At 48.8% G+C, this 11,697-nt stretch overlaps 3 protein-coding genes across 3 annotated transcripts; all 3 read left to right on the top strand.

Moving 5' to 3' along the window:
- The first annotated feature begins 13 nt into the window (after window positions 1-13).
- LOC108023097 (60S ribosomal protein L19) lies at window positions 14-1,150 on the top strand. The gene is made up of 3 exons (XM_017092358.2): window positions 14-136; window positions 374-480; window positions 547-1,150. Exons 1-3 carry the CDS (start codon window positions 132-134, stop codon window positions 1,044-1,046), a joined length of 612 nt encoding a protein of 203 aa, XP_016947847.1. The 5' UTR covers window positions 14-131; the 3' UTR covers window positions 1,047-1,150.
- An 816-nt stretch (window positions 1,151-1,966) lies between these two features.
- On the top strand, window positions 1,967-4,348 carry LOC108022155 (cyclic GMP-AMP synthase-like receptor 2). Its single transcript, XM_050887450.1, has 3 exons — window positions 1,967-3,304; window positions 3,366-3,564; window positions 3,623-4,348. The coding sequence occupies exons 1-3, from the start codon at window positions 2,684-2,686 to the stop codon at window positions 3,709-3,711; spliced, it is 909 nt and encodes a 302-aa protein (XP_050743407.1). The 5' UTR covers window positions 1,967-2,683; the 3' UTR covers window positions 3,712-4,348.
- A 1,102-nt stretch (window positions 4,349-5,450) lies between these two features.
- Window positions 5,451-10,896, top strand: LOC108022571 (dentin sialophosphoprotein). The gene is made up of 3 exons (XM_017091575.3): window positions 5,451-6,017; window positions 8,954-9,095; window positions 9,204-10,896. Exons 1-3 carry the CDS (start codon window positions 5,977-5,979, stop codon window positions 9,855-9,857), a joined length of 837 nt encoding a protein of 278 aa, XP_016947064.1. The 5' UTR covers window positions 5,451-5,976; the 3' UTR covers window positions 9,858-10,896.
- Window positions 10,897-11,697: the final 801 nt, after the last annotated feature.

Here is an 11,697-nt window from a genome sequence, read left to right as displayed (position 1 = left end):
ACTTGTCAGTGCAGCGTTGCCAGACCTAGCCGTCTATCGATGTATCGATAGCTAACCTCTAGAAATTGAGCTGACTTCCGGCTGTCAAATTTTTCTTTCTTTCCCAGCCACGACGAGCAAGGGTCGACAGCATGAGGTAGATTTAAGTTTGTAAATATGCGCGAAATGACAAGCTCGTGGTTTTAAAATGTGTGAAAAGTGTGCAGGGGCGGGGGCGGGCCACCGCGGATGTCCGGGCGGCCGAGGGCAACTCAGTTTTTCCGGCAATTGTGAAATTACCAAACGTGCGCCGCTCACCTACACACACACACATGCATAATATGCAGCACGCTGTTTTCCACCTGGCCGACTAACAAATACCCCTCCTTTGCAGTTCTCTAAAGCTCCAAAAGAGGCTCGCAGCCTCCGTACTGCGATGCGGCAAGAAAAAGGTCTGGTTGGACCCCAATGAGATCAACGAGATCGCCAACACAAACTCGCGTAAGTACATGGGTTGAGCTTAGGCGAGAAATAGACACTACTAACCCCATCCTCCTCCCATTGCAGGCCAAAACATCCGCAAGCTGATCAAGGATGGTCTGATCATCAAGAAGCCCGTCGTGGTCCACTCCCGCTACCGTGTGCGCAAGAACACCGAGGCGCGTCGCAAGGGCCGCCACTGCGGATTCGGAAAGCGCAAGGGTACGGCGAACGCCCGTATGCCCACCAAGCTGTTGTGGATGCAGCGCCAGCGCGTCCTGCGCCGCCTGCTGAAGAAGTACCGCGACAGCAAGAAGATCGACAGGCATCTGTACCACGACCTGTACATGAAGTGCAAGGGTAACGTGTTCAAGAACAAGCGCGTCCTCATGGAGTACATCCACAAGAAGAAGGCCGAGAAGCAGCGCAGCAAGATGCTGGCTGACCAGGCTGAGGCTCGCCGACAGAAGGTGCGCGAGGCCCGCAAGCGCCGCGAGGAGCGCATTGCCACCAAGAAGCAGGAACTCATCGCCCTGCACGCCAAGGAGGACGAGATCGCCGCCAAGGCCGCCACCGCGGGACACTAAGCAGTCCGGCCTCGCTAGTCGAGGTACCCCATATTGATAGTACTGTTTGTCATCTGAATAAAACACCTTTAGTTTGGCCGAAATGATTTTGTACAAACGTGAAACGCTCCTGCTTATTAATGCCCGTAATTTGTGCGAGGGAATCTAGATGACTGCGCTTAATTGGCACCTGTGTCCTACTTGTGCTGCTAAAACTAGATTATGGAGGCTTCTTAAATTGCATCTGTCCTTTAAATCCTAAATGCTTAAAACACATCGAAGCAATCAGTTTAAAGATTTCTTTTTGAAGGCACTGCTAAACTATACTATCCTATTGGATGAACTTCCTTCCCATATGTAAAGGTACTGTTGCTCCCCCTTCAAGTTAATAGCCTTTCAAGAAAAGGAAAAGCAATTGGCCAACTTTTTGAGCATAGACCAAATGCAGGTGATGCATGTTTGGCAATGTACTGTCTTTACTACCACAAATAGACTCGCACCATTTTTATTTTGTTTTGTTTTAATTAAATTAGGTCTTTGAGGTGGTAGATCGTTAGTCCCCTCTGTTAACACCTATTTGTTGACGTTTTCTGGGCGTATTATAGAATAATCTTTTGCTCTTTAATTTTAACTTTTTTTGCTGTTCGAGTGAACAGGTGATAATAGCGATCCCATCCGGCCACACTGTGGAAGCCATCGAAGTATTTAGTTCTTAGTATTTTTTAGCCGTAATTCTGCAAATACTTTGTCTGAGCAAAAATGACTGAATGTTTTTGTTAGCTGAAATTTTGATTAAGCGACATGCATTATTTTCAAAGAAGAAGATTAATTTAGCGCAAAAACAGGAACATGAAAACAAATTCAGTGGCGCAATACAAGTGCCAAATACTAAAAGAGCTGGGAGCTTTAGCGGTCAGGCATCCACATGTGGATGCTATTCTCAGTCATTGCGTTCCCAACACCAGAACCCCAAAGTCGATCAGATAGAGGTATCTTAATTTTAAAAAAAGAAACTATAAAGGTAACAACATGGTTAGGCAAACAGGTTTCGAAGACATCTTTAGCAAAACTATAGATGTATGCAAAAGTAAGTACATAGCCATTCCGGAGGCGGAGAAGGAAAGATATGGTAAGCACTTCGAAGCGTTGCGTTCTACAATCTTCGGGATATTGAGATCGGAGAACGCCCAGCTGGACAGCCTCATCGCGGAATACAGTTTGGAAGGTATGCTCAGGTGGCCGTCCAAGCCGAACCTATCCTTGCCTGGACTCTCTGTATCATGGTTGAGTTTCAGCCGGAACTGCAAGCCACACCCCATCCCTACTCCCATCCCACATTCACCGTGAGTCAGAGTACTTCGAACCGCGATAACAAATGCAGCAGTCTCGTAAAGATAATCATGTAATTGGCGCACTATCTAAATTCGAAAGCCCGCGAATCGAATCCCTGTCCCTCGCGTCCCGCCCCTTTTCGCCGCGTCGCGTTTTCGATCGTTATTTACAGCGTAGTTTCCGTTAAATTCGCAGGGAGTACGGGGGATAGGCTTAAAGTCGCGAAACCCAACGAATTCGATTTGGTGTTTAAGTTGCAAATTCCGTATTACGAAAGCATCGTCGTGACGCGAGATTCGAATTATCCGGGTAACGTGTTTCTCGATATGACGCGCGTGTTAGAACTTCTTGAAGACGATCCCCGCGAGGACCACCAGCGCATTCGTAAACTACTTCAGCTTCAACTCGTGGACTCGCAAAACTACCTCGTCGTAGACAAACTGCGTTCGTGGCTCCAGAGCCTGTTTAGCCAAGCGCTCAATCGGATCGCGGATCGCTTGGAAGTGGATGGAGTTGTGACTCTGATTAAATATAGGACCTGTGGGCCGGCCCACACCATCTACGTGGATGGGGAGCTGGAGTACTCGGTCGACTTCGTACCTGCTATTCGCCTGGGAGCCGAACAGAACGTATTGCTCGCGGATCAGTTGATTTACTTCGAGCGCGCGAACCTATCTTTCTGGGATGCAATCCCCAAGCCCCTGAAAACCCAGACCCAAACCAGCAGCATTTCTTTTAGGTCCTCCTTTTACTTAGCCGAGAGGGCGATGCTGATGGGTAAGCACGAGAATTGTCGGGATGCAATCAAGCTTATGAAGAAATTTCGCGATGTTAGGACCAACTTAAGTAACCTCAAGAGCTACTACATTAAAACTCTGTTTCTTTGGAAGCTTAGCGATGAACCAGCGTCCTACTGGCAGAAGCCGCTCACTTCAATTTTGCCCGAGGTGAGCTGAACTGTCCCCCATTGCTGAGCTTTTACATTAAGATGTCCTGAAATTCCCCCAGATGTTCGACAATCTGGTGGAGTGTTTAAGGCTTGGAACTCTTCCCTTCTTCTGGGACCCCGAACTGAACATGTTCGACGTGTTGACCCGGGACCAGTTGTTGGAAATGTACCAATGTGTCCGAAAAATTCCGAGTGCTCTGAGGGAAGCCGAAGTCCGACAGAAGCATTACTCTGGACTTTACGTTCTTCGTGTTTTCAGTAAGCGCTTACAACTTGAGCTTGCGTCACATCTCTGACTTACTCTTTCTCGTCATAGGCCACAAACAGGAAAGGAGTCTGCACCGCTGTTCAAAGAGGATTAGCAAGCAAACACGAAATGGTATCCTGCGGCTGACAAAGGAATAATGAAGTCAACTTAAGCCGCAGGCTGGGAACCGCGTGGCTCAGGCCTTGAGGATAGGATAGAAGGCGAAATCCATTTGGCCTTGAGGATAGGATTCTTTGAAGAAGGCTACTTAGAGCTGTCAAAATTCCATTTGAATTTTAGAATTTGTAAAGGGTTGTCCGTGTTTTTAATGTGTGTTTTAATTCAAAAATTTACTACACCATTTATTTTTGTTCTTGAAAGAATTGGTTGCATATCAAAAAAGAGTAAAGATACGGGCAGCCCTTTATGCCAACCAGGAACTTAAATGTTTGATGTATTTTAAGTTTAGCATGAATGTAAACTAAGATCCAAGAAGTGCATCAAAAACTATAAAAATAACATTTGTAATGGGTCTGAATATATTATCCATGAATTGGTTACAAAACTATCAATTTTGTGGTCTAAATATTAAAACAATTGATTTCAAAAATGTTGTTCATTATGATAAAGTAACAAATGTATGGACCATGGTTAAAAGTGAAATGACTTCTGAATTTAAGTTTCTTCTTAGAGACATGAAGTGAAGTTTAACATTTGTGTAAAAGCTATATAAAATGACAAGAAGGTTTTGTAAATTGAATGTACTCATAATAATAATTGCGTGAACCAAAATTATTTAACTTCTTTTTTTTTGAAAAGTTTATAAAGAGCTGAAAATTATATTTAGATTCCCAGCCCTCTTGTTTGTATTCAAACCCTGATTATTTTAATAAACAAAAAAAAATGATTTATTGTTTGTTAAACCCAATAATATGTTTTATTCGAATTCCTGCAAACAGGAAACCAAACCCTTTTTTAAAAAGAGGGAAACAAAATCCCAAAGAGAATAGTTGCTGCTCTGAAAATTTAAACTTTCGATGTTTTTAACAACAATTGTAGAACATTTTTTATATTTCTCTAAAGCAGGTTTGCAAAAACCTTTTAAAATTAGTCGAACATTTTTAAATAGTTTGTATACTGTACTGTAACGGGTTTCCGTTTTAACATAGCAGCTGTTAGCACATCGATTGCAATCGATAGAACCATCTAGTGCTGCCAACTCTCCGGGTTTTAAAAGTACACCTTAAAAAAGGCAAAAAAAATAAACTTTTAGCAATAGACATATTTATTGCTTAGGTCCAGTTTTTCGAGTCCCTGGTAAAGGCCGGGTAAAGTTTTTCCCATTAATTTATCTGAAGATGAAAATTTGATGATTGAAAAGGCCAAGCACAAAATCGCATGCCCTGCCAACCGCTATCGTAAGATGTATGTGTCGTAGTGTGATTCCCAATAAATGTAGCATTCTGGTAATTTGGGAATTCGGGGAATTCCCTGCTTCTGCTTTACTCGTTGATATTGAGCGAATGCACGGCAGCAGAGGCAGAGACGCTCTGCTGCTGAGTGAGGTTCGATGGTAAGATACCAAGAGTCTTGAGTAAGACAGAGATGGCTGTATACGCTCGTCTTGAGTGAGTTTATGACGTGAGCGCGTGTGCAAGAGTTAGTTGAGCTTGAGTATTCGAACCAAACGGAACTCGCTGTGCAGCTGTGAATATCAATAAAAGCATCAAGATGGAAAACATACCCTTGCCCCCGACATATGCATCATGTGCCACGGATTCCCTGTTCACCTGGCGGGAAAAAAGCCAAAAGGGCAGCCCTGGTGCTATCGGAGCGCCGCAGCCCTGGCACGGCCCGCACACTATAAAAGCCACCGCAGCGCTCTCCTCTCTGTAATTTTTGGAAAAATCTCTCGTTGGCGCGGTGCTGTGCTCGTCGCAATCAATTGAAAATTGAAATTAAGGCAAATCGAATCGAAGCGAATCGGTGCGGTGCGCGTGCAGACTGCTTAGAATTCCTACGTATTTAATTGGATCGGACGAGACCGACGGCCAGAGTCGTGGTCTTATCAAGCTCAGTGCGTGCATGCAAATTTTTGGCATAAAACAGCCGCGACTTCTTGGGAGGCAGCGCACTAGTCACAGTTCCGCCGGGCCAGCAGCTACTCCAGTCCAGACCCAGATCCACATCCAGATCCAGGTCCACCGCCACTGAACTCGAGCCAACTCAACTCAACTCAACGCAGCCCCAGCCAAGCCAAGCTAAGTCAAGTCACCTGTGGAGATTTCATAATCCCAGCCAGGAATATTCCGATTCCGAACGCGAGTGAAAGTGCGCGAGTGTTGGTGCGGAGGCAAAGAAAATTCCCCAGTCAATTGTGTCAGCAGTACACATCGTCCGGATCACAGAAGCACAGAGCCACCATGAGCGGATACACAGACCTCACCAAGCTGGAGACAAGTCGGTGAGTTGGGATCCGAGTGCGCTAGTTGGAGCGTTTAGGTTCAATTGCCCAAAGTGATGCTAAATTGATCCCCCGCCTCCCTCTTCCTGACCGCCCCTGCCCCCGCCCACCCGGCGCTCTCCTCTCTTGGCTAGTCGACTCTCTCGCACGCCCCTCTCAAACTGAGTCCGGAGCAACCGCACCCCGCGTGCGTTTTCTCTTTCGTTTCGTTTGCACCGCCAGCCACGGAGCGAAAAGCGAAAAACGAGATACAAGATACAAGAAATTTATCGTACGATTTTCGGTGTACGGCGGACGGTGGACGGTGGACGCCAGGCGGAGGGGACGGCCAATTCAAACACGAAAGAAAAAACCAAGCCAGCGCTAATATGACACAATCGGCTATATATTGTGCACCTATACAGAAATATGTTGGCGTTTTTTCACTGTTTGTTTGCCTAAATGTTTCGAGTGAGCCGCCGGAGGCGAATCAGGGGCCCAGCCTGGGATGAGCGATAAGGCACTATCTGTGTCGCACTTCCCCGGCTATCGGCAATAGCCATTACTCATCGGGTAACCACACCATGCGACCTCCTTGGGCCGCTCGAGTCGCGAGAATTCTCTGATTCACCTCGCACTCGGCAGCAGTGTGTCACTTTTTGAGGCAGGTGTCGCCTTGAACGGCAACTTACGGCTGCGGCCGCCAATGGCCCGGGCCCAGCTCAAAGCCCACAACCCAAGCCAGAGGCCAAACAAACCCGGCCGCCGAGTAGGTAGAATATCTAATTTGCGGGCGTATCAAATATCGATTATGCTGGAGGTCGAAGCGCGGCCAACGCCAACCAAATATTGGTCAATTCGGTTCAAAGACTGCGTGTTCGTATGTATATGCCATTGCCCAACATTGCAAATACGAGAAATACCACAAGGCAAGGCGGTGCAGGCAGTGCGGAGCGGGGCAGAGCACCGCCAGCGATTCATTCATCTGGCTCAGCTGACGGAGGCGACTCTCAGTTGGTCATCGCATCTGGTGGTATGGTACACGGCACTTGGTACATCGCACATCGTACAGTTTCTGGCAACATCACGCCACACGGCAGCGAAGAGAAATCGCACGGCCGAAGAGAGGACGCGCGCGAAGAGAGAGGCTGCCACATGAAGCCAGCTCAGCGCACCACCACCCACCCAGCACCCGCCACCCCTCAGCCGCCTCAGCTGCCGCTCATTGAAAAAGTCGCCTGATTTCGGCGTTGTATGCCGTACTTCACCCTCGCCTTTCCCTGCCCCTTTCCCCGCCCTTCAGTCGCGCATGTCGCGTGACGCTGGCCGGGCTTAGCCCAATTCCCACCTCGGGCGCGGAGGAGGAGCAGCGGGTCGGGTCTGGGAGCAGTCAGCAGGTGTGCGAGCCCTCCAATTGGCTGGCAGCGTGTGGCGTGTTTCCCAAACCGAACTGGCGGCGTTTGATGGTTCTGGGGAGCGGTTCGGGAGGAGATCTATGGGGAGGAACTGGTGGTCCATTGATAGGGGCCTGGCGCGTGGCCAGCTTTCGAGCGGCGCCTGATTAGGAGCACCTTTCCCAAGGCAGGGTCGCGGTCAGGGGGGCAACTAACAAGTAGCTATGATTGCAATTAAATTGACGCGATTATTCAGAGCTTCATGGGACAGCAATCAAGCAGTCTATTATGCCGAGTGTCCGAGAGCCAGAAGCGTTGATAAGATGGTAATTGCTTTCGCATTCCTCCGCCGACTTCCATGATTGGAGTCCAGCGCAATTAGCTTAATTAGTCACCGAGTGGCTGGGAATCCTCCGTCGCCGTCCACGTCGTCTGGTCGTGTCAGTGCCAGAGGAAAAAAACCTTGACACCCGTCTGCCGCGCTGCTAGATCTAGATCTGGTTCGGGTTCTTGTTCTAGCCCCCAGTGGGCGATGTCGGTCAGCGGAGCTCGAGGCCCGGAGCACGCAGCGCTCGCGTGGCCACCCCCACCCCCACCCCGCGTTACACTTCAGCCGTCGATATCAAGATTGTCTAAGTTTGTTCGCCAGGGCCGCGGGGCGGGCGGAGCGCGGAGGAGGTGTAGAAGTGTAGGGTAGAGGTCTTTAAATGGCGCATTCACTAGAACTAAATTTATCAGTGCGCTCGGCGCTCGTTCTGTCAAATGTGTAGCTGCGATCCGATCACGCGGCCCCGCACTGGCTGGCTACATTCCGGCGGAGCAATCTCCGTGGTGAATGGGAGGCTCGGAGATACGCAACTCCAGCTGCGTCTGGGAACCGTCTGGCGGCGATAAGCCGAGTCGCCCCTAGACTCTGGCCGCCTTAGCTCCAGATATCGGAAGCTAGCTCCCCATCCGCGGCGGGTTAATGGCTGGGCCCAGTTTATGGGGCTTGACCCAACGACGTTACGCGATCTTTTCGTGAAATTAAAGTTAATGAGACCGGCTAGCATTGTATAACCATTACTTGGGATCTGGTGAGCCGAGGCGGGGCTTTGCCCCCTCCGCTGCCTGCCCCTCGACAGCACGTGGACGGGTTAAATTGGCTTCGCAAACCGAAAATAGAAATCTTTCTGTCCGTCCATCTGGGCCTTTTGTTTTAAGAGCCACACGAGCACTGTCAGGTACAAAGGCACAACAGGTTTTCCATTTTATACAAATCGAATTTGCGACAACGCCAGCGAATATCTGATTTGCATAGAAACCAATTCATATCTATCATCCGCCACGTTGGCCAGCGGCGAGGCGCACCCATCCCCAGCCTAGAGCATCTAAGAAAGAAGGTTTCGAGTGTGCGGAAGTCGGATCGCGGCAGACTTAACGACGCTGGAGAACGGCCAGCGTCTGGTCTCCGATCCCAACCCAACCACACTGTCTATTGTCCAAACGGGTTCCCCTGCACACGCTCTACTGGTTTACTGCTCGCTGGCCCAAGCTCATCTTTCGATTGTTCTGCTTTTTCAGGAACTGCCTGCGCCGCATCGCCCGTCACGATGAGCAGCAGTTCTCCAAAGACAGCATCGTCAATGTGATGGAGAAGTTCGTGAAGACTGTCAACATTATGGACGACACCATACTGGTGCCATGCAGGCTCATGGATCGACAGGTTGGTACAGCAAGACCCTCCCTGCCAGGCCTGCCGCCTCCTCCATGTGGCCAGCCCCTAAATTGCCACCGTACTGACTCCTCCCCCTCCACTTGGATTCATCCGCAGATCGGCGACAGCACTGACATCATCCCAGCCACCGGCAAGGACTCAACCGCCAACCAGCTGACGCAGAGCTCCAGTGCCCACGGAAAGCGGGGGGCGGCGCACTCGAAGAATGTGCAAGACTTCCTGAGCGCATCCGAGCTGTTCAATCTGTACAACATGCTGAACTCGCTCAAAAAGGACCTGCTCTGGACCGCCAACCAGGAGGACGAAGAGCAGCGCCCCCAGGAGCAGCTCAGTGCTAGTCCCAACCCCACTTCGAATTGCAATCCCAGCGAGAGCAAGACTGAGTCCAGCAGCGGCAGCCCCAGCACAAGTGCCTCGGGCAGCGTGAAGGGCCATGTGCGCCGCACCTCCACCGCCTCGATGATGTCCACCAACTCGGTGAGCAACATGAGCGACTCGGACTCGGACATCTCGCAGGAGAACGACTCGGGGCTGGAGTCGGACGGCAACAAGAGCGACAACGCCCAGAGCAGCGACGGCAGCGACATCGTGGACGTCGCCAAGTCGAAGCAGGGCTCCGGCGACAAGGCCACGGAGCTGGCGCAGCGCTGCCGGCGGCATCTGAACGGTCTGTACCAGTGCCTGGAACAAATGACAGAGGCGGCCAACTACCTGACCGCCAGATACCAAAGTGATATTGGGCCCGTCTAGGACGGCCAACTCAACGCCTTCTCGACCCTCTTCTCCTACGCCTCCTACTCCTACACCTACACTTTCACTTCCTTTCGAGCTGGGCGGGGTTAACTTCATATTATAGTCGCGGGCGGGTGCTCACACTCGATAGTATCAAGTGCAGCCAGTGTGAGTCTTTCTTTAACTTTAACTATATCTGTATCTGTTTATCTATATGTATATGTAACTCGAGGGGGTGCTAAGTAAGACATATGAGGATCGTATGTGTGCATGAGGATTGTATAAATGTATATCTGAGGATGATAAATAACTGGTAGATATAGTAGTGGATAAAGCAGCGACTAAAGCAACAAATCAACAAACGTTCTATTGTAAAAATTGTAACTTCTTCGTTGTATCTCTCTTATGGGTTTTAAGGGGACCGAAACGAAAAACAATCACAGAAGCCAACCACATCAATCCCGATCATTCCTTCTGCATCCGTTGGGGCCCCACTGCGCCCAAGTCAAAATTGCTCTCCATAGCGCAGCTGTGGCCCCAACCCATTTTCCCTCGATCTGTACAATTTGGTTTTCGTATATATATTGGTTAGATAGCTATGGGAACTGCAGAAGCAACACTAAAGCAAACAATGTTCAACAAGTACAAGAAATCTAATTTCTAACTAAATTACGAGTACGAACACGAGAGAAGTGGGAGCGGGGCGAGCGGAGACGGCCTTCCCACTTCGCTCTTAGCCTGTATGCAAATTTATATATTCCACAATTGTTATTGTAATTGTTTAAGCCAACTATTTGTGCCGTTATGTTTCGTTTGATGTCCTCCTCGCAGCCGACCAGCGACATCCAGTGGATACAGGAGCGGGTTGGGGATGGCGATGGTCACCATGGTCTTCCCAGATCCCACCGAATGCCACCCGGAGAGTCGTCCGCGTGTCACTGGTTCGGCAGCGAAGACCGCAGAGCAAACTGTAAAATTACTAACGTTAATAGCGCTTGTGCGAGAGCTAAAAGAGAATTATTTATACACAATAAATAAATTTTACTTAGAAAATATATCCAACCCGCTCGTTTCTTGCGTCTCGTTCTGGTCACCTCCCTCTGTCCCCTTTTTGGGCTTGGCAACGATAAAGAAAGTGCCAACGGAGCTGAATTTGAGTTGTGGCTCGTGTGATGGGTACAAAGGCCGGTTGCCTCGGTCGAGTCGAGCGGTTGAAAGGTGGCAATGGCCATTGTAAACGGGCCATATAGATTACAGTGAATACCCGGTAATTGGGTCTTTGTGCAGAGTGCAAGTTATGTGGCTGCCTCCTTACTGCAAAAAGTCCACCATACCTTGCTTCCGATATAAAAATGTTATTAAAAATACGTATGTGAAAGTACTCTTATCTAATCTGGGGTCAAATCTTTTAGATAAAAATGCTCCTGCCCTGTCTGAACGTAAACTCATTATCTATTTATTTATTATTTGACGCACTTCGATATATATAAATGATATAAGACCAGAGCGACCAATACCCACATCACTATTACTTTTAATTTAAAAGTGCAATCATTTGTTTTTTTGCTTACCCCTTAAAAAAGAAATTCCTCTTTATCTGTACCACGATAAATGTACCTATATTCAAAGTAACAAATATCAGATCGATGTGACCACTCCGCTCTGAAAATCAGAACTTTTCAATCCGAATCGGAAACTTCCCTATCTAATCTCACTTCCCGGTGAAACAATAAAAGCAAACGCGTGCCGCATCTTGAGAGTCACTGGTTTTATTCCTCTGGTGATTTGATTGGGCGCAACACGGGGAGAGGGAAAACTTTCCCTCGAGCCATTTTTGGGTGAAGCTATGAGGCAACCT

This window comes from Drosophila biarmipes, chromosome 2R (assembly GCF_025231255.1).
Source record: "Drosophila biarmipes strain raj3 chromosome 2R, RU_DBia_V1.1, whole genome shotgun sequence".
NCBI classification, from domain to species: Eukaryota; Metazoa; Arthropoda; class Insecta; order Diptera; family Drosophilidae; genus Drosophila; species Drosophila biarmipes.
Note: the sequence above shows the minus strand (reverse complement) of the source record. Positions and strands in the feature narration are given on the sequence as shown.